General features: G+C 42.5%; 2 protein-coding genes across 3 annotated transcripts; both read right to left on the reverse strand.

Moving 5' to 3' along the window:
- Positions 1–849: 849 nt before the first annotated feature.
- kctd12b (potassium channel tetramerisation domain containing 12b) lies at positions 850–15,788 on the reverse strand. The gene is made up of 2 exons (XM_044363771.1): positions 14,177–15,788; positions 850–1,921 (listed from the first exon to the last, which is right to left on the reverse strand). Exons 1-2 carry the CDS (start codon positions 15,018–15,020, stop codon positions 1,350–1,352), a joined length of 1,416 nt encoding a protein of 471 aa, XP_044219706.1. The 5' UTR covers positions 15,021–15,788; the 3' UTR covers positions 850–1,349.
- A 4,329-nt stretch (positions 15,789–20,117) lies between these two features.
- Positions 20,118–27,847, reverse strand: znf711 (zinc finger protein 711). 2 transcript variants are annotated; one of them, XM_044362891.1, is made up of 8 exons: positions 27,531–27,847; positions 26,354–26,432; positions 26,133–26,231; positions 24,122–24,982; positions 23,848–23,994; positions 23,549–23,728; positions 23,115–23,249; positions 20,118–22,960 (listed from the first exon to the last, which is right to left on the reverse strand). In XM_044362891.1, the coding sequence occupies exons 3-8, from the start codon at positions 26,209–26,211 to the stop codon at positions 21,780–21,782; spliced, it is 2,583 nt and encodes an 860-aa protein (XP_044218826.1). In that variant the 5' UTR covers positions 26,212–26,231; positions 26,354–26,432; positions 27,531–27,847; the 3' UTR covers positions 20,118–21,779. The 2 variants fall into 2 exon arrangements, with proteins under 2 accessions (XP_044218826.1, XP_044218825.1); XM_044362890.1 differs by having other exon boundaries at positions 26,354–26,435.
- Between the last annotated feature and the right edge of the window lie 6 nt (positions 27,848–27,853).

Genomic DNA, 27,853 nt, shown 5'->3' on the forward strand with positions numbered 1-27,853 from the left:
AATAAATATAAAATAAATATACTCTCTTGCCAAGGGTTAGATGAGAAGACTGATACCACTACCATGTTTATCTGTTAATCCTCATCCTACCGACATATTTAACATACGAGGACTACTGACTGGGACTGTGAGAAACAACCATCATCACAAAATGTTCACTTATTTCTTCTCAAATCATTATTAGTTATGTAATTATGTATGTATGTAGTCATCTAATTATTTATGTAGTTATGTAATTTAAAAAAAACTGTTTTATTATTTTAGGAAAGTTACAGTTAATTTGCATGTTGTGTAAAACAAAAATATATACTTTTCTTTAATACAAATTGCAGCTTTTATCCTGAGTACAATCTTTCCACAAAGCCTAAAAAAAAACTGACAGAGTGAAAATTTCCCAAAATGTCAAACTATTCCTTTCAGTAATACTATGATATTGAAAATTAAACTGAAAAGGAAAATGGTAAGTCATTTTCAATTTCAATATCACATAATGAGGGCTAGAACAAGTTGCATACACACACATACACACACCTGTTAATTCATTACTGAGGCTGGATGATCATTTTATGCAGAGCAGATAGAGGAACAAATGGCAGTGTGCATTGGTTCATGTAGTCATTATTGTCATTATTACTCCACATTCTGGCCGTCTGTAATTACCCACTTCCCTTCCCGGTACACCGCATTCTCTGCCTGAATTCTTGCCATTGCTAGCTTAGCGATAATGTAATCACAAAACGAAACCAACTGCAGAGTTTTTGAATCACAGGCAGAGAGGACAAGAAAAGCTCTGAAGTCATACGGTTAATATTGATGAGGTGAGATATTTTAGATGATTAGCAACAGAGATTTCACTTCTTTCTTTTATTTTGCATCAGCAAGGTCAAACGCCTAAAATTTCACACTTAGCTTACATTTTCCAGTTGCTTGATCAGTGCACATGGCAATTAATGACATTACAATATTATCCTTCGACTGAGTGAAAAGAAAATGATTCAAAATATTTATTAATATTTCCAAATAACTTTGGAACAAAGAAGTGTCACTAACAGTCTCTAAAGCGGTATTGTTTTCTATGATGGGAAAAGACAATTCTCAGAGTTATAATCTTTATGTGTGATTGCTAGATTAGCTCAGCCCTAAGCACTAAACAATCAAGTCAAATAATTTCTGTTGACATGCAAAAGCTACTAATGTAGAGGTTAAAGTAAACTCGCCAACAGTCTTCACATAATTTGTATCCAAGCATCATTGAAATAAAGCTGGAGTCCACTGCTCATGATGTTCCCTTCATTATTATAAAATACTCAGATTGAAGTTTGTCCACCATGGTGTCGCAGCAAAGCTCTCTACGCGTTGTACTTCTTGAGCAAGTCACTTTGCCAGTGCCTTTTGCGATCTGGAAACGCTTTGGGCATGCGGATCCTTTTGAAGTCCTCAATGCATTTCTTGAGATCCTCCTCCAGCATCTTCTTCTCCTCCTCCTCCTCGTCTTCCCCAGGTGGGGGGCCGCCGTTCTCTTTCACGGTGGGCCGTGGCAGCGTCTTTAGGTTGAGGGCGGTTGGACGCTGGGGGCTCTTAATGCGAGGTGGTGTTGGGGGAGGAGGACTGGAAGTAGAAGAAGGTTTGGATGGCAGCGGCGGGGGCAGGGGAGGGGGCGACAAGGGTGGGAGATCAGGACTGTCTGTGGCAAGAGGTGGAGGAGGAGGAAGAGGAGGGGTTGGAGGAGGAGGAGAGTCCAGTGGCAGCGGGTTTCGTACGTCCAGGGGCGTGCTGTTGCTAGTTTCTGGAAGGCTTTGGGTTCGGCCACTGCTGCCGAGCTCCGCTGTGGCTGATGCAGTATGAGCAGTAGTGGGCTCAGAGGTCACCATTTCATCTGGGGAGTCAGAGGTCGTCACCTTGGAAATCAACGATGAACCACCTGCAGCACACAGAAAGAATTGAAATTGTAAACACTGAATGCTACGTTTACATTACTTACGTATCATTCAACATTTTTGGATATATTCTTATTTGTTTTCTTGCAGAGAATTAGATGAGATGGTCGATACCACTCCCAAATCTGTGTGTTAAATATGAGCGGTCGATTAGCTTAGCTTAGCATAAAGTCTGAAAACAAAATTCACAAGAAAACTAATTCACTATTGAACAATAGCTGGGAAGTGCTGAGCAGACGGATTAACTGTTGTTCGTCAGAAAATAACCAGCAAGTAATTCCCCCCCAAAACCCCTTTTTTAACATTTCTTTTTGTGTTTGGGTTAACAAACAAAATGTGTGTTAATTAATGAGCTTTAGTAAGTTTCCTCCTGTTTCCTGTTTCCTCCTATTGCCAGCCTTTATATCTGTTCATTAGCCAGAAGGCTAACCATGAGAGTGGTATCAATTCTTAGCAAGAAAGACATTCCTTTAAAAGTCTAAATTTTAAGTGGTACAGTGAAAAAACACAGAGAGATCAGTGACTGAGTAGAAACTGGACAGAAAAAGGTTAGCTCTATCTCCCTTTTTAAGCTAAGCAGCTACTTTATATTACCATGCAGACATGAGAGTGGTATCATTTTTCTCATTTAACTCTCAACTAGAAAGCAAATAAGCGTGTTTCCCAGAATGTCTAATTATCAATTCCTTTAATTGAGGATAAAAAGAATACTCGGACACAGGTGTTGAGTCTGTTTGAATAGAGGTCTCAGCAAACAAGGGAGCTTTGCACAGAAATTTGATTACATTTCGCTTCTCTTTTTGTATGCCTTATCAAAGTGTGTCAGTAGTGTGTGGCTGGCATAGAAACAAGCACCTCAGCTTTGAGCTTTACAGTTTTTGTCTCCGAGAGCACAAAAGTAAACACATGCTGGCACAAGAGCGTGTAGGAAAAATTATGAAAACAGAAATTAGCAGAGAAAGGAGCTCAACAAGAGAGGAAAGGAAATGATAGATAAGGGGAGCGTAGGACAGTTTCATTTAATTTCAGAGTTCCCCTTTACCTTTGCTCACATGTACGTTATCCTAGAAGGAATACTGTGACAATAATGGTGGAGTGAAACGCTCTGACTGAAGCTTGGCAAGTTATTTTTCACGGTATGTTGAATTTTCATCTCATCTCTGTGTGAGGACAGAGGAGGTTGCTGCTGTGCGACTTCTCAGAACAGTTGGAGTGGCACATGCACATTCTGTACATTGTGATGTTTGAAAGCCCATCAACCATCTTGAAAAGCCCCTTCTCTTTTCACAAACAGCCTATTTTTCAGAAACCAGCCAACGGGTTATCAGCCAGCCTCTTTCCTTTGATTTTCACTGTCTACATGATGGCCCGCAGCTCCGGCTTTGGCTCAGCAAGTCATAACAAACTTAGCCCATGTCTGCACGAAAGCGGATAAATTTCAAAATGCATCTGTTTTTTTTTTTTTTTGCCTTCCATTACTAATCCTGACGGGTTTTTTGGGTTGTTTTTTCTTTGACCACTAAGGACACACTCCACAGTGGGTAAATTTAAAATCACTGTTTTTGTGTTGTAGTGTTGACTGAGCAAACAGAGTCAAACCAAAATCTTAATGTATTATTGTCATGTGATCAGTTTTTGAAGATCTTGACTTGCTCTGTTCTTCAGGCCTTTTCTGTGAACAATAAAAAGCATTTCAAAAAGCGGCTGGCTGTTAACTTCCAACAGCAGAGAGCTGAGCCTTTTCTTGTTGTGGTATTCCAGTGTGGATGTTGAACTTCAACAATCATCAAAAATAATTAGAAAATGCTCTGCAGGCAGAAAAAAAATAGATGCATAAACATTTTAAAATTTCCCCACCTGACACATTTGGACATGACCTTAAACCAAGTGAAATGGTTTTGCCAGCGCTGCATGCATGCTGTTCATGCATTGCATCATCCAATAGAGTGTTCAGTCACACAATATTAAATCACACACATGCTAGTGCATTCTGCTACACTACATGAAAATAAATACATATGAACAGCTAATCTCTCTCCCAGCTTCTCATACTTGCTCAAGCAAAGACACGCAGGTACAAAATGCCACACACACAGAGGCAGACACACAACCCAGACACACACACACACATGTGTACAGACATACAAGGGCCTGCACTCTTTCTTTCAACAGGGCTCATCGTCACGGTAACCCGTCTTATATAACAGGAAAAGCTGCTTGTGTCAAACGGAGGCGGCACATAATATTCTCCCACTGCCTTGGCTTTTTTGAATACCTGAATACGAGTGTGTGTGTGTTTATGTGTGTGTGTGTGTGTGTGTGTGTGTGACAGAAAGCGCACAAGCTTATGTGCGAGAGCAAGCGAGTGTCTTCTTTTGTGTTTGTGCAGGCATTTGTGAGCACGTGTGTGCGTACAGTATGTGTAGGTGTGGGTGTTTGCATGTGTGTGGGAGCAGAAGTGTGTGTGTGTGTGTGTGTGTGTGTGTGTATGTGTGTTTGTGATTATATTCTGGGCATGTACTGGCATTTGAAAGAAGGACAGATAAAGACAGAGAGAAAGGAAGAAGATGTAGGGGAGGGAGGGATTGGCGGAAACATGTTCTCTACTGTGTATGTTAGTGTGTACGGTGCATTCAGTGTCTCACATAATGAATACATGCGGTTGAGGGCCGACTGGACGTGGGAGTACGGGGGCTTAGCAGTGTCGGAGGAATAATCCACTGGGGGATGGGCTCCATGCTTTCCTCCACCACTAAGCCTTATGGAGGAGAACAGCGAAAGAGAGCACTCAACCCTTTTCCCCGGGCCACTTCTCCAGGGATATATGCAAAAGCCAAAGCACTTTCTCACACATCCTTTCCTCTCTCTCTCTCTCTGCCTCTCTCTCGTTGTCTCCCATCTGTTCAGTGTGACACATCCTTCCGTTGCCATCATTACTGCTATTAGCAACTCTAATGTGTCACTGTTGCCAGGGTTTAGCACCTCTCTGCCACAATGCGTCTCCTTTACGGTTTGTTATGCTATTTTTTCACCTGAATCGTAATATTTGACTTGAATCATAGTACACTGTGTATTCTCACACTGACTGACTGACTAAATCAGAATCAGTTTTATTGCCAAGTAGATTTACACATACAAGGAATTTGCCTCGGTGTTGTGGTGCATAATAGTCAAAAATATACAGAAAATTAAATAATCCTGAATAATATAAAAAGAGAAAGAAAGAATTTTATGATAAAATTTTATAATTTTTTATCACAAAACCATGGCAAGATACTGAAATAGATTTCAGTATTATTTGTGCAGAAGGATGTTTACCTGATGTAAACATACATGAGTTGATTTCATATTGAAGTCAAACTAAAATTAAGAATATTTATTTGCTAAAATCTGTAAATACATCCTTGGTGTTTGTTTTGATTTGTTTATTTGTTTGATCAACATTACAATTACAAAAAAGAGGAAATAAAAATTGTATTTATTTTTCAGTGTTGATAGCATCCTCTACATTAATATTAGTATATAATATATATGATATATAATATATATCCAGGAGTCATTAATCTTTGGTTCCGCCTGACAGTGTCAGTACTGGTAATTTGAATAGTGCATATCTGTGTGGGCTGCCACTAAAAATTGTTTATCATACCATGTCAATTCCAACGGACACACAGGTGGCATGAAGGCTGATGTTATTAACTGTTAATTAGTCCCGTCTCTTATTTGAGCTACATTACTCTGTGACTGCGCCTGATTTGAATCACCTGGTAACATACTGAGCCCTGAGGTTACAGGACTACTCATTGCTGTGAGTTTCCTCAGTCCGGTCATTTGTTGTCACCACAACTGGGCCCATAAAAAAGAGTCAGCTCATGCAAGCTAGATACCTTCCTTTCTATAATGCAGGATGAACCTAGTGCAGGAGCTGCTGATGAGGTTGAAATAACATCAACAAAAAGTAGGTTAACGTAAGCAAGCTAAGCTATAGCTCCCACTTTCTGAGTGGAATGAAACTTAACAGCAGGAAGGATCCTTCTGCTGAATGTTATAAAGGGACAGACGGCTTAAATCTGTAAATGTACACAACTATTTATAGATGTGTAGTTATGTTGGAAAAGGGGGGGAAAAAGTTGTATGCCAGCCCTCAAATGTCAAACACTCCCACCGGAAATGACTTCCTAGAGGCTTGAAGCTGAGACAGTCTCCAGAAAAATACCCCAAAATGGTTTAATTTTCCTTTTAAAACTACAAATGTGAACAATAGCTGCAGTATTATTATAGTTTATATTTCCTGTGAGTGAGATGGATTCAAATTTAAAATGAATGAAGTTGTTTAAACTTGAATATATCAGCTTATCAGCTATGTTTCAGTTACCTTAAATATGACAAGTTCAATCAGCTGGGGGTACTTTTTAAAATTCAGCATGGCTGCTGACAGGTGACAAAAAGATGGGTAGACTGGCAAACAAGAGGACAGCATCATCTCCATGGTAACCCCACAATGATGTGCAGGAGCCTATACACAAATGCATGACTCTGAGACGAAGAGAAGCCTCTTATCCACAGTGTGAAGTTGTACATATGGCGCTATCCTGCGGTTCTAAAGGGACCTCATGCTACATAGTTTTGGCAATTAAAGCATGTTTTCTATCTAATTACCTAGTATTCAGCTCAGATATCCCACATCTGCTTTGTGAAATGATCTGTATGGTGCCTAATGACAGAGTGGGCCTCACCACCTACAGTCTTCTCATTCATTGTCTTTTCCTGTCTGATTGCTGTCAGAGCAAATACATATGGGGGTGTAATCAGACATGGTAACACTATATTTTTCAGACTAACTTTACAAGCTGGGGCATAAGCACAGTCCTCCATATCAGAATTACTGGAGTGTACTCACAAGTCTCTGAGCAATTATAAAATCTGTCAATCTACATAATGTAGAGGAAATGCGTGACATAAACAGCAGGAGGCCGGGGAAGCTGCTGCCAAATAAGAAAAGCAAAGAGGGAGTTAAGAGGTTGTGAGAAAGAGAAGGGGTAAAGAGAGGGAAGTGTTTGAAATAAACCTGACAGCCGTCATTAATAATTAACCCGCATATGACGTTTTTCAGTGCATTTGAGTATGAAAAAAAACTAAGATATGATCTTTATTTGTGCAGACTTGCACTAAATCTACATCTGATGTAAGTGTCCTGCTGATTCACCTGCTCCATGTGAGTCCTCTTATCTTCCCTCGCTTTAAAACAACCTGAGCTGCTGCCTGGCTCCGATCGCCAGTAACCAGCCTGCCAAAGCACCCTAAAGCCCATCCTGGCACCCCTCTCCACCCCTTCAGAGCTTACGGCCCCCCTGCCACCTGCTTCCCAACTTCTCCTCCCCTTTGTGGTTTCAGCCAGGGTCCAACCATGCCCAGGACTGCAGCACCAAGGACAAGCCTGACTGTTCAGATTACTGATAATTAGAGGGGCAGATTAGAGCCCAAGTCTCCAGATGGCCGAGGTGAATCCCGGCCTAAGAACACACACGTTCACAACTCACTGCTGAAACCAAGATACATTAGATACACAAGGAAACTGCTCACTGTGGCTTCACACTGTCGTCACAAAGTGTCCAAGTGTTACATAATATAATTCTTACTTAAACAACATCATTATAAGTAACCATATACTTATGTTGCTTTGTTATAACTAGCAGATGCTTAACTTTTGCACAAAAATGTACAAAGTCTTCAATATTTAATAAAAAATTACTTCTGCTCCTTGTCAGTGATGGATGGCATGCAATTAAACTTCATCAAATTGAAGTCATTTGCCATCTCGAGACATTTATTTGCAAAGACATAAACTTTAGAAACTGATGCTCATTAGTTGAAATTGTCAAAAATATCCACTGATGAGTATCAGCCGTGGGAGGACTGTGAAACAACGGGTTCCTGGGCACAGACACTTAAGAGGTTCAAGGTTAAATATCCACTGAACGCCATCCTAAAAAAAAATGCTGTTTACAAAGAAAACATTCTGTGTGGGATGGTTTTGTGTCATTTTAATGAAGAAATTTTATTTTGGCTTACTGTAGCTTTAGTATGCACTGTGCAACTGTGTTTTGTAAGAAAAAAAGTTTAAAAAACATTATTAGGACATCCCTATTTTAGATTGACTCATACCAATGCTCTAGCTCTAGGGGCTTAGTTCATAATATCAGCTGAAAGATGTATTTGTAATGAAACATTTGTGTCTGCATCTGCTGTTGAGACAAGCAGAGGAAGTTCAACAGATTGTTTCCTCAGTCACTCATTGCCACAATTTCCACCTCACTTTACCCAATCTACTATTTCTTATTCTCGCTTCCTCTCTTCCTTTCCTTTCCAACTGCTCCTGGCTCACTGTGCTTGCTCCTCTTCGCTTTTTTACGGTCTCTACGGTCCTGTATATGACGAACGTGCCATCTGTATCCAATAAATTGTTTTTGACACTCATGAGTCACTCGCTTCACCTAATTTCATGGTCCCTCATTCCTGTCCTACTTTTTCTTTGTGTGTTTAAATGTCTCTCATGCTTTCAGTTATTCTTTCTGTGTCTTGGAGTTTAAAAGGGAAAAGAAAAATCAGATTGAATAATAAAAAGACAACCTGGTGAGAAAGAGATGAGTAAATAAATATACTGTACATCACTTATGACCTAATCTGCACTTTCTCAGCTGCTACATCTTGTTCCAACTGTCCCCCCACCCTCCGCTTTGGGTTTGACCCCTGACCTTGCATGACGGAGTCCCCCCCTGCTGTACGGGGGCCAATATGTTTTGTGACAGCTGCTCTCTGTAGGAGATGTGTGTGAAGAGGAGGAGGGGCAGCGGAGCATGTGTACCCATGCTGGAGGATAGAGCAGTGCAGTGAAAGTACACATCTGGCTCAATGCCTGGCTCACTATAAATAACCCAACACACAATGAGATGAAGATGCCCCGAGCCAGCGCTACTGTACTCCGTGCATGTGGGCTTACAAGGCGGCATGAGCGAACTGTGTTGTTGTCAAGGACAAACATAAACACAGAAAGGTCTGAGCTCCGTACGTATGCTTGTGCAAATTAACACAAAGGCTCGCATATCGGTTCACATAAGACGCACACGCTCACTTCACACACGTATGTCACATATTGATGGAGAGAGCAGCAGCGGTAGGCCTCAGGCTGCTCCATGCTTTCTCCTCTACATCCTCCTATTGGCTGACTCTGCTCCCTGGTAATTAGCAGCAATGATGCTTATTTTATATTAGCATGGACTTCTCCTGTTTATTGCTGTCAAGAGGGAATGAGGGAGGCAAATGGCCTGTTTGCCTGCTAATGCATTTTTAACTGATCACAAAGAAGAGTGAAAAGAAAGAAGCCAGCCAATTAGATCTAAAACCTCACAGCTCTGAGTCATTAGCCTCACACGGGAGGGTTGTTGCACAACTTCTCGTAGCAACTTCCCTCCCTCTGTGCGTGTCCTGTGTTGTTGTGTCGGGTTTTGAGATGCCAACTGCCTGCTCAGCATATTTGTGAGACAGAGAGTGCATCTAGTTCATTGCCCCCGCGTGGCCCCCATGCCAGTACTGACCCAACGCAGAGCAGAGGCCCAAATACCCACCTAACCTGTCCTGCAAACATCCACGTAAGCACAAACACGAGCGTGAAAGCAAAAACGGAGCCAAAACATAGCGATATATAGCACATAGATCCAAAAGTAGACAAGGTCTTGAGGTTGAGAGGATGTAAAACGAACACAGAGCCGCAGATGATTGCAGCTGAATGCTCAGAAACAGCAGTGTACATCTGATAGTACACTCAGTTTAAGATATTGAGAAAATGACTCATTGTGGCGCTTTTTGTCGTCACTCTGACACATTCAGTAAATCTATACATAAAAGAAGATACAGTCTGGGCTGTTGGATGTTAATATAAAGGCACAGCTGATTCACATGCTGTACACTCGCATGTTTACTCAAACCAGAAAATACCATTTCGTCTGGTAAAGAAAACATCAATTCCCCCCTTTTCTGTTGATGTAATCACACCATGAATCAATATGAATCCCAACCATACAGAGTAATCTCACGGCTCTATATCTGTCTGGTGTAACAGAATCTCTTTGTGAGTGTTCACAGAGCTGACAGGCCACAGCAGAACCACATTACGGCACGGCCCAGTGAGGGCTTTGTTTGTCAGGACTGACGATCCAGCACCTCTCCCAATAACAGAACACTTCATGCTGGAATCTCACAGGAAGAGATAAGATGGGAACATTTGATCCTTGCTGGTTAAATACTCGCTCATCTTGCCTCTATAAGTTATCTGTCTCTTTGTCTCTCCGCTTCCTTGCCCCATTTTCCAATCCCCTTTTTCCTTTGACGTACATCCGTTCCTGTTCTTCTCTGCTCTCTTCCTCTCTTTCCCCAAATAGGGAAAACGCTGACCCAGCTGGCTAAGAGACAAGGGGATCAGTCTAAGAGAGGGAAGCAGACAGGCCAAGGCATGTTGCCATATAGAGCGGCCAATGGTGACAATAGCACCACAGGAACATGGGTCAAATCACCGCCTTAAGGTAGCGTGCTCAAGGAAAGAACATTTCTTTTAGCCTTGAGGTTTCATGGCAGCAGTTAAATAATGAATCACAAAATCTCACTGAGATATTGTAGTAACTTCATACCTTTTGTTAGAGACATAAAAATATAAATATGAAATAAAGATGATTGTGAGCTGTGTGATGAGCAGGAGTTGTCTGTTTGAGAAATGCAATCTGCTATTTGGATTTTTCCAAAAGACAGAGAAGCAAAATTCATGGTAAAATATCTTTATTGTAACACTCTGGATAGAACAGGCACACCACTATGGTGACACAAACTAGAACCTGCCTCTTATATGGCACACAAGCAGGCATGCTACACTCTTCAGCCACAACAGGGCATTTAAAAAAAAAAAAAAAAAAGCAAGAAAGAAAATCAAACAAAAACCTGAGCAGCATTTCATCACAGTCTGGCCTGTGGACCTCACTGCTGCTGCCGCCGCTGCTGTTGTTCAATGCCTGGGATGTCAACACTTCTCACACATCCACTGTTGAATGTTGAGTCTCAAAGCAACTCACGGAGGTGAAGCGGGAAAGCGGTTTTAGACACTGATGCCTAAAATTTCACACATGAGGCGTGTCTCTCCATGCTTGTGCTAATGACTGACCTTGGCGCTCCCGTGTTGCAGTGTGTGCCGGTGGACAGAGAGGGAGGAATGCTGCTCGTGACTGTGATTGTTTGGACTGGAGAAACGCTGCAGGCGCTGTATTGCCCTGGTCTCTGAGGGTTCGTCATGCATTCCAGACCGCAACAAAAAAAATCATCTGTTTTCCAGGAAGGTAGCCACATAAATTTTTCAACAGTTTTTGTGAAGCTCATCAACTATGCTTTTATCTAGGCCAGACTGCGATCAGGTTCAGAGGTCTTATACTAAGGTAATTAGCGTGTGATAATCTCTGGGTGGAAGAACTGATATTAATCAGAGGTTTATAAAATGACATATGACTGCCTCCCCTACATAAACATAACCCTGGTTGCTGTTCAAGTGTAAATTATGTCCACTTGTCTGTCCGTGGGTGTTCTCGGTCAAAATGCTGTTTTTACTGACAACGGACAAAAATCATTTCTAACCTTTTAGAAATGGGCAAATTGTTGCGCCGCATAAAGCCTTAACAACGACATTATTTAACAGACCTGGATTCCCCCCCCCCCCCCCCATCTGCATCAAGGTTTTTTACTGTAAAAAATAATTAGGTCAATTATTGGCAACAAAATAAGGGTTTTGTCATCTGCTTTAACAGAGCTTGTTATCTATGCATGTCCTCGTTTCTATTCTGGCTCTGTTTTCTGGTCAACTGTTTGATTCAAGACCAGGCTGAGGAATAAACCAGAAGGAAAAAATGTGGAGAGAAAGCAGATGGGAGGATGAGTGAGGGTGCCTGAGGGTAGAGTGTTGAACATTTAATATGAAGTAGAGTTTGTGTCCGAGGACATTTCCTTTAATGGACCTATCTCTATGGAAAATGGTGAGAGGAGAATTTGAATTGGTTTACTTGTGACTGAGTTGTATTGCAATAGGAAATTAAAATTAAAATCTTGAAAATGCAGAATAAGGGCATGTGCAGTTTTCCTCAAAATCTGCCATTAAGCACTGAGAAAACATTAGTTATGAATGCAAAATACAACCCGAATAGAAAGAAAAACATCCTTTATTTGACAAATCAATTTGCTTTTCGCTGAACACTTTTTTAATTTCAGTGGTGTCTACGCCTGCAGCAACACACTGCAGCAGGTCTAACATATTGACTCAGATGTCAACAGCACTTCATCACACTGAAACACAACATGGCGGTTTCTAGACATTTCAGGACACATTTATTGTCACTGTCAAGACCTCCTGACAAAACAACAACCTCACACCTTATAGCTCAGGTGAAATCCTGCACTATAATGCCTCACTGGCTGTTTCTCAGCTCGAAAAAAATTCACTTTAAACTAAACCTCTTTTTCATAATCTTATTTCAGCATCTACATTTTAGATATTTCAGTAACTGTGTCTGCAATTTTGCGCCGTCAACTGGATCTTTTGTTGGACTTAAGTGCCTTCAGTTTATATTTTAGTCTGAGGTATATGATGTGCAGACCTGTCCTGAGGCTGTATCTGAAGACAACCCTCTGTTTTTACTCACTCCTGTATAACTTCAGTTATACCCGCTCGCTATAAACTGCCCTCACAGTGCCCTTGCTACAGTGGTGAGAAAACATTGAGCTTTGGCTGTCTACAGCGTAATCCTACCCTTTCTCATGGGTATTCACTTACAGTAAGTGAGAGCTATCATCAAATATGCAACAGCTTCAACTAATACTGAACTGAGTAATAAGAATAACATTATTGTTTACAGAACACTCAAAACATGATCCGCTAAGATGACTACAACTTTTTTTTTTCTTTTTTTTTTGGAAGCGACGTAGTCATGATGTCAGCCTTTTCCAAGAAGCACTTCACTCTGTTATTGAGCAAAGAAATGTTAAAGAAGCACAATGAGTGAAAAATATAGAGCAGTGGGCTGCGATGTGATGTAACAACTTCCGTCTCCTCTGCTCTCCCAGTGTGGGTGATTAAAATACTGAAAGCTCCATTGCGCAATCAATACACACACTTCATCTGGCATCTCTAGCAACCTTTTTTTTTTCTCTTTCCTTCTACAAGATCTCGTGATATTTGAGATTTTATCGCTTTTTTATCAAAGCCTGTTGCGTGTTCATTTTCCACACAAGCAGCATCTTTTTGAAAAGGAAACTACACACCAACAATCAAGCTTTCCCCTTCAAAATAAAAAAAAGTTCAATGCTTTTTTTTTTTTCCTGTCCATGTGACTATATTATTCTAACAAGCAGAGGTTTTAACTAAACCCCCTTTCATTCATAACAACAACTGAACAGATGATCTATGGCACATTCCCAACCACATGGTACTGGACACATTTTAATAAAAACTGAAGAAAATGAGATTTTTGTGTTGCACTTCTTTCTTGTGCTGGGGCTGCTCACGTCCCTCAAGGCTGATAAGATGTCCAATTATTTGGTAATTTAGTTCAGAGGAGCAGGACAGAGTCCGATCTGCTCGAGTAAGCAGGCAAAGTATAGCACTGTACATCACGGCCACTCTTTGAAGCCCTTTCTTTTATGCCCTTATGACAACTTGAATAGTCATATAGACACACTGGGGGCTCTCATTTAACAAAATTAGCTCTTGGATACATTGTGCTTCACCAAGGCAGATGCAATATATAGAGTACAAAAGGGAAATAGTACATAGAGGGTATCAGTCTCTGCAGGAAAGGCGGTAGGGTTGCTGTGGTCAAGGACTGGGGACTACAACTAGATGGAACAGCGGCTTAAGCGGGGGCAAAAGCTGGACCTAAGGATGAGGAGAATGGATCTGGGGTTGAGAGGGGAGTGCTGTAGATTCAACCTGCAGAAGAGGTATGAAGAGTCAGAGCAGCTGCTGGGCACTGTTCACAGGATAAAAGCTGGAGGCTGCAGAGAGAGATGGAGGGGCACAACATCTACGGTACATCTACTGGTGCAGGAGCCATCAGAGAGAGAAAGACAGGATGGCTGGAGGCTGGAGAGGGGGCATTTGGAGACAGGGTTGGGGGGGACCGGGGGGGAACAAAGCCGATAGTCTCACTCACGGTAGAACACATATTCAGTGTAGCTGGTCCAGATCTTGTCGTCCGTCTGCTCATGGGCAAAGGCGCAGGTTCCTGTGGAATTACAGGCCACCATGTGGAAGCCTGCGTCGGCCAGCTTGTCAAACGCCTGCTCCAGAAAGGTGAACTTGAGATAGTAGCGGGATGTGTAGCGCTCAGGGGGGCGGTCTGGGTCGCGGCTCTCGTTCAGCGTCTCCCCAAACACCTCTTTGGCCAGGGAGGTCTTTCCACACACCATGATCCGTGCCACCCGGCGGAATTTGGCATCGGTGTGGCTGTCACGGCCCAGAGTGTACGAGCCTCGATAGCCAATTGTGATGAACCCGGACCGTTTGCCATCCATTGCACCGGGCACGAGGCTGGCACAGGCGGCGGCGGCAGCCCCCAGGGAGCCAAGGTTACGGGCCGTGTCAATCCCGGGTGAGGAGTCCTCCGGGTCACTCTGACAACCCTCGTCACCCAGGGAGTTCTGCTTACTGATTTTGGGCGCAAGCAGCTTGACTAGCTCAGGCAGGTTGAAGAACTCAGCCTCCCTCTGCAGTCGCCCTCGCTCAGGAAAGTGGTCAGGAAGTACCAGCTGCTGATCCCGCATGTAGTCCAGGATGTAACGGAACAGGAAACCATCACGATCCACAAAGAAGCGCCCCTTGGTGTCCCTGGCCAGTCCTTTGGCTGACTTTCGACTGAACATCTCCCAAAGCAGGGAGTCTGGCACACTTGTGAGGGTAGAGAAGCGGGTTATGTACACCTGTCCGCCTACATTGAGCTCTATAATCTCTGGGAAGGGTACCTCATCCCCAGACATGCCACTATCTGGTAAAGCCATGGTTTAGTTCTGCCACGCAGGTGCACTTGGAGACAGCTCTAAAAAAAAAAAAAAACTTCCTCGGCTGTGTTTAAAGTTCAAACTGCGGGACTTCACTGTGGTCAGAGAGGCCTATTGCCTGTTAAATAGATAGCAGGTCCTGATGCAGTGGATATCCGGTGGTAACGAAGCGGCTAAACTGCAGCGCTCAATTGGTATGCGCGCAATAAAAGCTGGCCGCTACTCTCACATCAAAGCCAGCGGAAAGCAAACAGCCGCACAAGCACAGCCTCTACTCTAACTACAGCTTTTCCCCATAATTACTAAAACATAGCGCAGAGTGTTTCAGGCAGCGTTGAACGTAACCGTTGTGTCCATGTCCTTTACGCGCAAATAGATGTGATATCCTGGGGAAATTCTGCTTTTGACACCAGTTCTCTGACCGGGAAATGCACGGCTTGCACAACAGTCCATAACGACTTCTTTCTCTAATTTTGGTCGGTTGTCCTCGCGTAAACAGGATCAGGTGGCCCAACTTCAATTAGGCAATCCATAGTTGGTGAAATCTGTGGGTGTAAAGCAGGTGAAAAGCCACGAGACGAAGACGATGTTCCAGAGGTAGTGAGAGACCAGGAATGTGAATAAAAAGATCTCCAGTTTTTCCATCACCCGAGGATCAGGTTTACGCGATGTGGTCAGCTGTTCGGACCCTCTGCTCCTCTCTCTTGTCAGACTGTAACTCTGCTGCAAAGTAACGGAGGATACAGCATTATTCCTCCCGGTTAGCCACGCCCACCCGCGGTGACGCGCCTCTGCTGTGATCCGGGTCAACATATCCTGCCCTGAGAGACCAGCTTGTTTACTGGAGATTCCTAACGGGCAATTATGTCTGGTGAATTTTTCATCATCATTTACTGAAATATGAATTGACCCAAATGAACACACAAAACCATATAATCAACTTTTCTCATATAATACGCCACATTTTTATACCTTTCGAACTGTGTTTTCCACATTTATACTGTGAAAGGGAAGATAACGGTGGCTGCAGTGATCCAAACATTCATTCATGTATTTTTTTTTATCATCTTAACCAAATAAACTATGGGATAAAATCATAAAATAATAGCACTGCCTGACTCATATGTTGTTGTAGTCTCATTAAAAACGCAGCCACTGACTTAGAAATGGGACTGCATTTCATTTTCATTTATTTTTTGGGAACACTGAGTGATCAGTGGAGTTAGTGTCCCTGTGTAGGATGGGATAACAGTGACATCTAGTGAATACTCCAGAGGAAATGTTTTCTCTAACTTGTGATTCTGGTCAGATATGGTATGTTAGTATTTTAGTGCCCCGTCCACTCACACAAAAAAAATGTGTTTAGCTTGTTGTTTCTTCACTTGGATGTTTGACCTTGTATGTGCGGAGTTTGACACTTGAAGGCTGTTTTCATTCATCTCCTGAACAAGGAAAATGTCAGCATGATTATCTGGCATCCCAACTAGTTTGGAAGCCACTCGTGGTCCAACATGCAACATAAACAGTTGTGATGTTGTGTCCAGCATTTGAGCTTTTGAAATGAGAGATACTTGCATATTCATGAATTCACAAAGGGAGAAGCAATAGATGTATTTTTTAATGAGGAAATTGAACTTTTCTGTGAAAAAAAAAAAACATGCCAACATTTTAAAACATGCCTGAAGGGGATCTTAACTCTTCTAATTATGTTTTTTTCCTTTTTTCGCTTTATCAACTTTTTATGGCACCAGTGAGAACATCCTCAATTAGAACTGAGTCTGCAAAGTTGAACAATCCCTACTCAAGGTCCCCTTACTTGCCTTTTCTGGGGTTTTCAACCACATCACATGGAGTTTGCTCACTTGTCGTGGGGCAGGATCTGTTGACGTGAGTTCAGTAGCTGTTGTGACTTCATGCACAGCACAAAGACAAGCATGAAAGTTAAATATCAGGGTCCACTTAACTTTTAGAGTTAAAAACAAAACAGATTGAGATACATCAGATGACACATCCCACAGTCAAAGTGTAAACACACAAGTAGGTAGCATGGATGAGTCAGACAGACCTGCATAGTCAACAAGCTGCCTTATGCTTTTTGACTCTTTTCTCTCTCTCTCAGCCATGTGTTGTCCACCACATAGTCCTCACTCTGACTAATCAGCAGGCCAATTTTGCCAGTCTCCAAGCAATCTGGCGCTGATTTCCCTGAGGGCCCCCGCAGTCTCCAGCTGGCTTGCAGCGCTGTGGCCTTGTCGGCGACAATCTGGATCTGCTGACTCTGGTTATGTGGGCCACCATGGGATCTGGAGGTAATATGGCAGTGCTGTCTGCCAATGAGAGGAGTTGATGACACAGTCAGGGCTCCATTTGCTGCTCCCTTCGCTGAAATATGCAAAAGCAATATGCTGTGTAACACCAGTGCAGTCCAAAACAAGAATCCCAAAATAATTAGGCTCTGATGCAGCACCATATCGAAATATTTGGGATTATGGTCCGCTTTTAACCGATGCCGCACGTTTAAAATGATTAAATTACTGTTATATTTGTATGTGGATCATCATCATCTTCCCATTCACTGACTCTGAGCAGCTCCGAAATCCTTGCACATCAGCACGTGACCCTGGATTTTTTTACTGGCAGTTTCATCATTCTAATCACATTCAGACCATAGCTCATTGATCCTCAGAAATATGGACAAAATGAATACATCAAAGAAATTAGTTTGACCTTCTGCAACAGCTGGATTATCTGTGCACGTCTGTCAGTTCTCATCACAATGATGGCCTTCAGAGGCTGTTAGGTGTGTGTGTGTGTGTGTGTGTGTGTATGCGTTTGTGATGCTCTGCTGATTCAAAATGGGAAAGAGGTTCAGCATACAGAGACAGGAAATGGGAAAATGTACTTACTGCTACTGCTGTTGAAAAATCTGCATGTATTCAGAGGAAAGCAGCCAGACATGCTGCTCATACTGAATCGCTGGATAATGCAGTGAAAAAGAAGGGTTACTTAGTGAGGATTTTATGGACATGCCTGCATATTGATCTCCGTGTCCTCAGCGGTTTCTGCTGACAGTCGCACCAGTAAGTGATTTATGAGATATTCTGTGGGATTAACAAAAAAAACAAAAACAAAAAAACAAAAAGGCTGTTGCATCTGTATTTTCTCAGGTGTTTGTGGCGCTCATGCGAACCCATCAGCACAGCCTCATTTCCCCCAGCGTGAGACATCATACATCTTTCGAGACAGGTGACATGGAAGTGAAACAAAGCACGGCTGCAACGCTTCTCAGTCACATTGTACGGATCTATTTTTCAACAAAAAATGTGTGTTGAAAAAGAGTGACATTCCCTTTGGGTCTCATTAGAGAGGCAGAGGACTTTTATTTGGTGGTGAGACTGAGTCATACTGACAGATGTAGCCTAAGACATGCTAATGAACGTAGAGGACATTAAAGCGGGAAGGCCGCGTCACCTCACACACACCCGTTATTACTGTAAACTTTCTAATTGAATCTGTTTACTCCACTTTCCTCCTGACTTTGTGCTTTTCATCTGTTTTACTGGTTACACCCGAATCAATTAATAAATCTCTTTGTTCTCTCTTTTTTTCCGTGGCCGCTCCCAAACCAGTCATATCCTCCCTATCAAATATACTGCTCTGACTCTGACAAGTGTGGCGCCACATTCATCTCTGATCTATTGTCAGCTCTTATAACTTCTGACATCTGTGTTCTGACTTTGAGTTGTGCACATTGATGAAACTGACTGTTGGAATTGTGTAAAATCACTATTTGCAATTCAGATTTTTTGAAAAAAAGCAACAAGATTTCAACTTGCTGAAAGCACCCCCAGGCACTTGAACAGTGACTCCAAACCACATATTTACTTAAACCGACAACATTTTGATCCTTGACGAAGACCGCACTGGGATGAAAATGTTGTCTATTTACATAAATGTGTGATTTGGTGTCGATGTGCAGACTCTTTTCATCTGTTGTTTTCCAGTTGCTCTGCACTTACATGTGATGCCCATATACTTATACAGCTATAACCAAACTATCCTTAAGCCAATCAAAACATAATGATTATGTAGACTAAGCCAGCCCAAATACTGCAGCGTGACAAGCTCATAACGCAGCTGCTTGATGGGAAAACACCACTTCAGATCCAGGACAGGCTTGAGAACTGTGCAAGTGTGTCAGCTGGAGCGGCTCAGACAGTGTTTTCTCCTCACTGTTGTTGTTTAAACTTTAAGGCTCTGATTCTCTTGAAAGACCTGAGCTTGTATGTACTACTTGTGGAGATTAACGCCCCCTACTATGCGTCATAGCAACTCCTAAACTAAATATCTCCACCACAATGAGTTTAACTCCCAACAACAAATCTTTGGAAGGCCTTTGTGTCTCTGGATTTCAAGTTCAGAGCATTAGGATTGCTGGACCAATTTCCACTGTGTGCCAACTGAAGCGGAAGACCATAATGTCTGCTGGGATAGCGCATGCAAGATTGTGCAGCACAGCTAAGCCTCCTCTAACACTAAATCCTCTATCTTTGCACTGATGTGAGGGGGGTGAGCTAGTGATCAAGTGAATCCAATAAATGGCTTGTTTGCCACTGGAACTTTACAGAGTTACAGAGGCTTACTGGCATATTTCATCACTTAGTAAGGATTGACTCAAGTTGTATAAATGTTGAAATTGTGCTCCAAGGGTCGTTGTGTGGGCTGTAAGGCACTAAGACGTTTAAGAAAAGTAAACATATCTCTTCTGATGGAAGTTGTGGATGAAGAATGCGCAAAGTTTTCTAAGGAGACGGAGAATTATGATTGCTTCATTTCAAAATATCTCCTTGAGCAATATCTACTGGGAAACTGCGCGGAGGCCACTAAGTGTAGACAGGACAGATGACACAACTACAATCCTACACGTGTCCACTGAATCTGGCACGCTCATTAACCTAGTGGATTAAATAAAGTGTCTGTTGTCCTTGTGAGTACGTTAAAGGGACATTCTGTCATCCAAACACTTGACAAAATGCGGATTTTCTATAACTGAACCTCTATATCCGAGTTATGTGTTCAGAAAAGACAAAAAAAACATAAAAAGATAATTGTTTATTTTGGTTCTTCCCCACCAGTAGTTTATCCACAATCAGACTGAAAGAAAATATAGACTAAGGTACACGAAATGCAGGGATTTTTAATATATACCACAATTAATTTCATGGAGACAGCATATGTGCATACTTTAAAGACTAATGCCAATATGATGACCACTGACTTCAAGGGTATAATCCCATGTTTGGGATTGGGTTGGGTTATTCAGGACTGTAGGACTAGGGTCTGGGAAACTTGTTAGTGACCACAAACAAAACACAAAACCCAATCACTTATCCATAGAACAAAACAATAAATGGTTTCACCCACCACTTTCAATGACAATTCAGTTTTGATGCAGTAATGGATCGTGCCCACTTGCTAGAGATAACACTCAAAACAATCTTTACCCACTCACAAAGCTCTGTAATTGTTTATTATCCAGGGTGCGTGTGTACGTATATACGTATATATATGTACATACAAATACCCCATACATGTAATTAAAATACAAAAAAAAAGTTATTAAAGTGCTTTCTACTGACTCAAACACACAATCTCTGAGAGAATGGTATTGATACAGCATGTTTGAGAGTTAAAAATCACTTATTTTCTGATTTGCTGTGTTCATCAGTGCTTAAGGGATAAAGACCAACAGATGTAAGGCATGATTGCAATCAAATGGTTAGCTTAGGGAGCACATCTGTGTCATAGGTTACATCACACATACGCAACTTACAGTGGCAGTCAGATATAACCACCTGAGCGGTCACCAAACGTGAAGCCAACCACCTGTCAAACTCATAATACACCTGTTAACCATCATAGCAGATATAATAGCAGATTTCTGTCAGAAATGTGTTGTGTACACTAAAGGGATATTCTACTAATATACCAACTGCACCTTTCTCCTCGTTGCTAGACACTGCTGATCAGACCAAATTCTGAATCAACTTTTAAGACATATTAAACAGAATATAGCCTGTATTATACATGATTAATTTAATGGAACTCCAAGTGTTCAGACTTGGGAGGAAAATGATGAAAGTACAACGGTTAGATTTAATGAAATATGCCTTTAAGGAGCGTAATGTGCGTCAACATCACTGAAAACCATTTATGAAGTCATGAATGGCTGTGCCCCTTAAAGACCAGATGGCATTGAAAACAAATGTCAGGATAAAAGCTGGTTAATAAGGATAAGAGATACTAGTTGGTACTATGGAGGCAAACTTCTCCTGTACTCATTCCACATCATCTGAAGAACTGGCATGACGTTCACAAAGCACCGCTTTCTGTTTTACAGGACACAGTCATCATCTTGCAGCATTTCAGCTGAGTGGGTATAAAAATATAGCATTTGAAACCCTGAATAAATGTTCATATGTGATTTTCTGCAACAAAACAAAACACAATTTACAGCTGTCCCACTCAGTGTACACACTGTCTTTTTTAGACTTCACCCCCATCTAAAATGTGTTCTTGCATTACCTCGGGGGGGAGGAGGTTTACACCCATTACAACACAGAACACAGAACGGCAATTATAATGTTGTCGTCTTCATCAACAGCCTACATCCGTCATTTCTTTGTTAATACACTAAAATTACCTCTGGGTGTGTGACACAGATTTACTCAGGAAAGAGGAGTGTGTTTGTGTGTGCGATTACATCAACATGTCTTTGTGATGCCTGGCTATGTGCTGGCTCTTCTCCGAAGGCCTCCTAAAGCCCTTGGTGCAGTAGTCGCAGCGGTGGGGGTAGTCCTTGGTGTGAATGGAGATGACATGGCGTTTGAAGCCAGAAGCGTCCGTACTGTTATACTCACAATACTGGCACTGATAAACCTTTCTACCACTGTGTGTCTTCATGTGCTTCTTCAGCTCAGCGGGCTGTCGGAAGCCTCGCCGGCACCGCTTGCACTTAAAGGGGAGGTCCTTTGTATGCAAGGACAGGATATGGCGACTCAAGGTGAAGGTGTCAGGAGCGTTGAAGTTACAATGCCGGCACTGGTGCACCTTGTTGCCCTTGTGCGTCTCCGCGTGTTTCTTCAGCTCTGAGGGCCTGTGAAAGCCCTTCTCACACACATCACACTGGTGGGGGAAGTCCTTGGTGTGAACAGAGATAATGTGTCGTTTCAGGTCACTGGAGTTGGTGCTCTTGTGCTCACAGTGTGGGCACTGATGGGTCTTGTGGCCTTGTACCATCTCTATATGACGCTGGAGTTCCCGTGCGTCAGCATATGCTTGGGGACAGTGGCTGCACTTGAAAGGCAGATCTGCTCCATGCTTGCTCTTGATGTGAGTCTTTAGGTTGGACTGATCTGCACAGCGGAACTCACAGTGCGGGCAGTGATAGGGCTTCTCGCCTGTGTGGGTCCGCATGTGTTTCTTCAGCTCTGACGGGTGACGGAAGCCTTTGGCGCACTCGACACACACGTGTGCAAAGTTCTTACTGTGCACTGCCAGCAGGTGGCGGTTGAGCAGGCCCTGTTCAGCCGTCTCATAATCGCAGTACTTGCAGTGATGTAGTTTGGGCTCCCGATCCTTGACGATGAGCTTGTCGGAACCCAGGGGGCTGGACTCATGGTAGCGCCGTGCGTACTCAGTGTATTCTGGAGAGCGCTCACTGTTGTGGCTCAGCAGCTTGTGACTCTCCAAGTGGTTGTGGAAACTGACCTTCTTATTGGTGGTGAAGTCGCAGTCTGTACACTGGTACTTCTTCTTTAACAGGTGGTCCGGGTGGTTCTTCATGTGGCATTTGAGGAAGCCTCGCGAGCGAAACTTCTTCCCACATATGTGGCAGGGGTAGACAGTCAGAGGCATACCATCAGGTCCGATGATAACAGCTGAAAGAGAAGGTTGAAAAATTGTGTGCAACCAATTGTGTTAAATTTATTTAGTATGAATCATCAAATCACATTTTCTGTTGTTTGGACACTACAAAAATGTTTAACTACAATCTCATCATGTAATCGTGCCAGAATTTTACACGGCTCATACCAGTCTGACACTGCCGCGTGTCTCCTTTCTTCTTTTTCTTAGCTTTGGGTTTGAGCGCACGGTTGGCGCCAAGCCCCTCTCGGATTTGCAGAAACGGTGTAGCTGCTCCATTCTTCACCTGATCAATGGTATTACCTAAACAAACATGACAGTTTAGATTTTACTATCAACAGGATGGGTAACACTTTTCAGTGTGAGACCAGATTAAATGGGCCGTTTTAAAAACAAGTTTGTGTTGTGGCACCTTCATGTCATAAATGTTATATATATACAAATATCTCGTTATTGAATAAGTCATCTAACAGGAATGCTGCTGTGCAGCAGCGTCTTCCGAATGATACACTTTCAACAGTCAAAGACCTGGTTGTTTTGACCTGTCTGACAAAATGCATTAAAAGCTTTTGATCAAGTGGCTTTGTAACAAAAGAACCTACTGATGTCATCATCATCATCCTCATCACTGTCATCATCATCATCCTCTTCTTCTTTTGAATGGTTCTTAACTGCCATGTAGACCATCTTGTCACGGCCAACTCCCAGTCTGCCTGATGATGCAGCCTCGAGGTCTGGATGGCCATTCTGGTAATCATCCTCTGTTATTACCTCTGTTCCACCTGGAAAAGTACCAAAATTAACAATTAAAATCACATCTCTGATCTATATTCAGTTTAACAGGGAAGAATCTAAAAGGTAATATCTTACATTGTTGAAATGACTGATGATTGTCATTTACCTAAATCGTCGTCTGCTTCAGCTTTGAAAATGTAGACTTTGATGACCTCAGAGCCGTCCTCCTCCTTGGACTCCTTGTCTTCCATTACCTCAGTGCTGATCTCAAGGGGAGTGTCTCCAATGTCCAACTTCTCTCCCACCTCATCCACTAAATGACAAAAATAAAATGAAACAAATAACCTTTGTTATCAAATTGTACATTAGCAATAATAAACACCATATTGCATAAGAACAGTGTCTTCTAGGTTGTGCCATCATATAGGAAGCTGTCTTACAGGAGATCATAAGATAATCCTCGGAGCTGCTTCTTGCATCATCATCCTCATCTGTCTGCAGGGGAACAGCCTCAGTTGGCAGCTGTTCGTGGATTATGGTCTCGGAGTTGGCCTCTGTCACGATCAACCCTTCTGTCACAAGCTGGTGGTCCAGAGTGTTGTCTTGGTGCTCAGAAAGCAGCTCGGCCACAAACACCTGGTCTGGCATGTCATGATGGTGGTGGTTCGAGTCCTGGATGAGGTCTGAGGTGAGGACATGGTGGTGGTGGGGGTCAAGAGCTTCCTCTATTGCAACCTCTGTCCCCAGAATATTCTCAGGCATGATCACACTGTGCTCTGAGGTCACCATGTCCTCACTGGACATTTCATGGCTCTCTACCCCTTGAGACTGCAAACTTTCTACATCTACCTCTAGACCTTCAACAACCTCTGCTTCCAAGCCCTCTACTTCCACCTCTTCCTCAAGGCCCTCAACAACATGAGCTTCCAGGTCTTCCACATCTACCTCAGTTTCCAGACCCTCTACCACTTGTGCCTCTAGACCCTCCACTTCTACCTCACCCTCTAGGCCTTCGACAACTTGAGCCTCAAGCTCTACCACCTGTGTCTGTAGCCCTTCAACCACCTCTGCTTCTAAGCCCTCTACATCTGTGTGTAAACTCTCCACCACTTCGGTCTCCAGTCCTTCAACCACTTCTGTCTCCAGGCCTTGAACCACCTGCGTCTCCAGGCCTTCCACCTCAAGCCCATGCTCTAGGAGGATGCCCTCATCCGTCATCACATCGGAAAGAAGCATGCCCTCGGGCACAGAGACCACAATGTGCTCCCCATCAATGTGAGCCAGACCCCCCATGCCTGCAACTGTAAACACAATAGAAAAGAGGGTTACATGACAACAACAGACTAGCAATAAATGCTACAATCTATGGCTTTCTGTACACTGAAATTACAAAAAAAGATGTCAGCGTATCTTGTGACATGTTAATGATCACAGTATCACATTCTTGTTGTACTAGTGCAGTGCCCGTTAATTAAATTAATACTGTTAATGTGAGGTGTGAATCACTATATACTAGGGATGTGTGCAATGATTATAATTTTTAAATCTTTTTTTAATTATTTTAAACATTATTTGTTAACTTTTATTTAGTGAGTTGTTGTCATGTTTTGTAGGATAATGTGTAATGTTCATAATGCCACAGCGCCACACATTTTGGCATTTAAAATACAAATTGTTTATTGAAGAATGTGATTAATCCTCTGGAACCGAGTGTAGCATCGATGCTGGATCATGTTCTACAAAACATTAACTAACTTTGGAACCGTTAATGATATTGACAAGCTTTTTTTTGACTGAAGCGTGAGATTCTCAGCTTTCTGAGGCACCTTGAACAGTGCCTTTATGACCATCGGGGATGATTTACATTGTGTGCAATCAGGTGATATGGTAACAGAGCTTGCTGGCTTACAGAATTAGATTGTCTATTTTCCAATGATATATAACACTTTGATATTTACTCTCAAAGGTGATACTGACCAAAATAAAAAGACAGCACCAAAATGTATGTATTGTCACATTTACTATTAAAAAAATGCCCAGGACAATATGCAAATAGTTGACTGTAACTCACTGAGTTACAGCCAATAAATAATTAACATTTAATAATTAACATTTCTTATCCAAACACCACACTCAACACTACTGTTCCTTGGGTCCTCAACAATACACCCACCAAGCGTGAAGTCAATTGGACGAACGGTTGTTGAGAAAAGCGACACACACACACACACAGACTACTTCCTTTACAGTAGATGCAGTGATAATGTCAGACTAACCACATTATAATAGTGCAAATATAATTTACTTAAGTGATAGCACTTGAACTCTCAAGAAACCAACAGTGGAATATGAAAAAGGTAGTATATTATTTGACTTGTATGACAGATTTCAGCTTTAAGATGTGCTTGTTTACAATACAACAGTCATCACTCTGTCCTACTTGACACTTACCAAAGTCTTGCATGATCATAGTATGGGGCATCTTCAGCTCCTGTGTGTGTAGCTCCAACACCCCTCCACCTTGGTCCATGTCTTTACTCAGAAAAATGACTGAAAATGACCATATACACAACGTTAGCTGTTTTATTTCACTTGTGAGTGCACATAACTAAAAATGAAAGTGAAAGCAACAACTGACACGCTAGCCACATGGGCTAGCATTTAATACATACCTTCACATTTGATGACAAGAACCTTAGAATAAAACCAATAGGATATTTGATGTGCTTCCTTCCATCAAGGTTATCAACCCTTCTGACAAAGAAAAACACACACATAAGCATCACTGATAGAGAGGGTTATGTAATCAGTCTAAATGCTGTAAAGATAATTTAAAAACAAATTTTGTTTTTTTATTTCTTTTAAAACAAACTATCCAAATTGGTTCAGGTTCATAATAAGGGCACTGGTGTGCCCCCACATATAATGGACTCTGTACAACTTGAATACAGAAGACAGAAAAACTGTCTGTTGCCACTGAGAAGGGGGCTGGTATGTTGTTGACCAGTGGCTCCATCCATTGCCTATCAGTAGTACTACAGGCAGCCTCAACCTGGGGACATAGAGAGCTATACACCTGGAGCCAGTTGAGCCTGATGGCTACAGCTCAACTGAGACCACGGGCGAGCTCACAGGCAGTGCGTCCCTTAGCTCTCAGAAGATGAGTCCTACTTGTTTTTGTGGTGGTGGGGGGGAAATGCATTGTCGTCACATGACGGTTCAAAATACGCCAAATATGTCATGTCTGCAGTGATCTGAGGTTGAGTTATGGGTGCATGTTTTTTTCGCGGATATATCATTCCAGGATAAAAAACCAACACTGTGTGGTCATACTAATCATTTTAAATAAGTGTTGTACTCTGGAGTCTCTTTGCACAAAACTACACATGCTCCGCGTTTATGGCCGCCTATGAAAGTACCGTAGACGTTATGCAATGCATACTCGGGCGGCTACCGCCCTCCACCCACCGGAGCTAACTAGCAGGCGAGCTAGGGCTGGTCCTCCCAGCGCCATTTTGTTTTAGCATAATGGCTAATTCAAGGCAACCAAGAACCGATCTAATTAGACCATTTAAGCATCGTGTACATATAATGTTGCAATATTAATAAAGTCACCAGCACAAGCAACAAACTGGTATGCCTCAAGAGTTTATTGTATTATCTGTCGCAGTAATCTCCGTGGCAACGGCCGTCCGTTTGGCTAGCTAGCTTGCTAAGCTAAGTAGAGCCGCTTGTGCCGCATTATCTTCCATGTTGTTTTTCCACAAGGCTGAAAGAGGCCCGCTACGGCCGACTGGGCCCTTGCGTCTTATTCCACATGCCTTTCTGATCGATTCAAAATAAAATTACCTGATAACGTCGTCTCCCGACTCTATCGGTGTTTCTCCGCCTTGTCCGTTTTGTCTGTTATTGTTTTGGTTTATTTTTGACGGTAAGCTAAGTGCGGCCTGCAGTTTTGGATCCCCGGGCACTCTTTGCTAGGCCTCGGCCAATCAGCTTGCGTCCTGACGAGCAGAGGGAGGGCGGGGGGCAGACAATGCGTGGCCTCGTTTACCGCTGATCCCTTACTATTTGCGTCATGCATAAGAGAGCAGTTACATTAACACACTCATTCTCTTAATGGGAACATAGGCTATTTATGCTCTGATCTTAAGACATAAGATTGAACGCTA

This window comes from Thunnus albacares, chromosome 10 (genome assembly GCF_914725855.1).
Source record: "Thunnus albacares chromosome 10, fThuAlb1.1, whole genome shotgun sequence".
Taxonomy (NCBI): Eukaryota; Metazoa; Chordata; class Actinopteri; order Scombriformes; family Scombridae; genus Thunnus; species Thunnus albacares.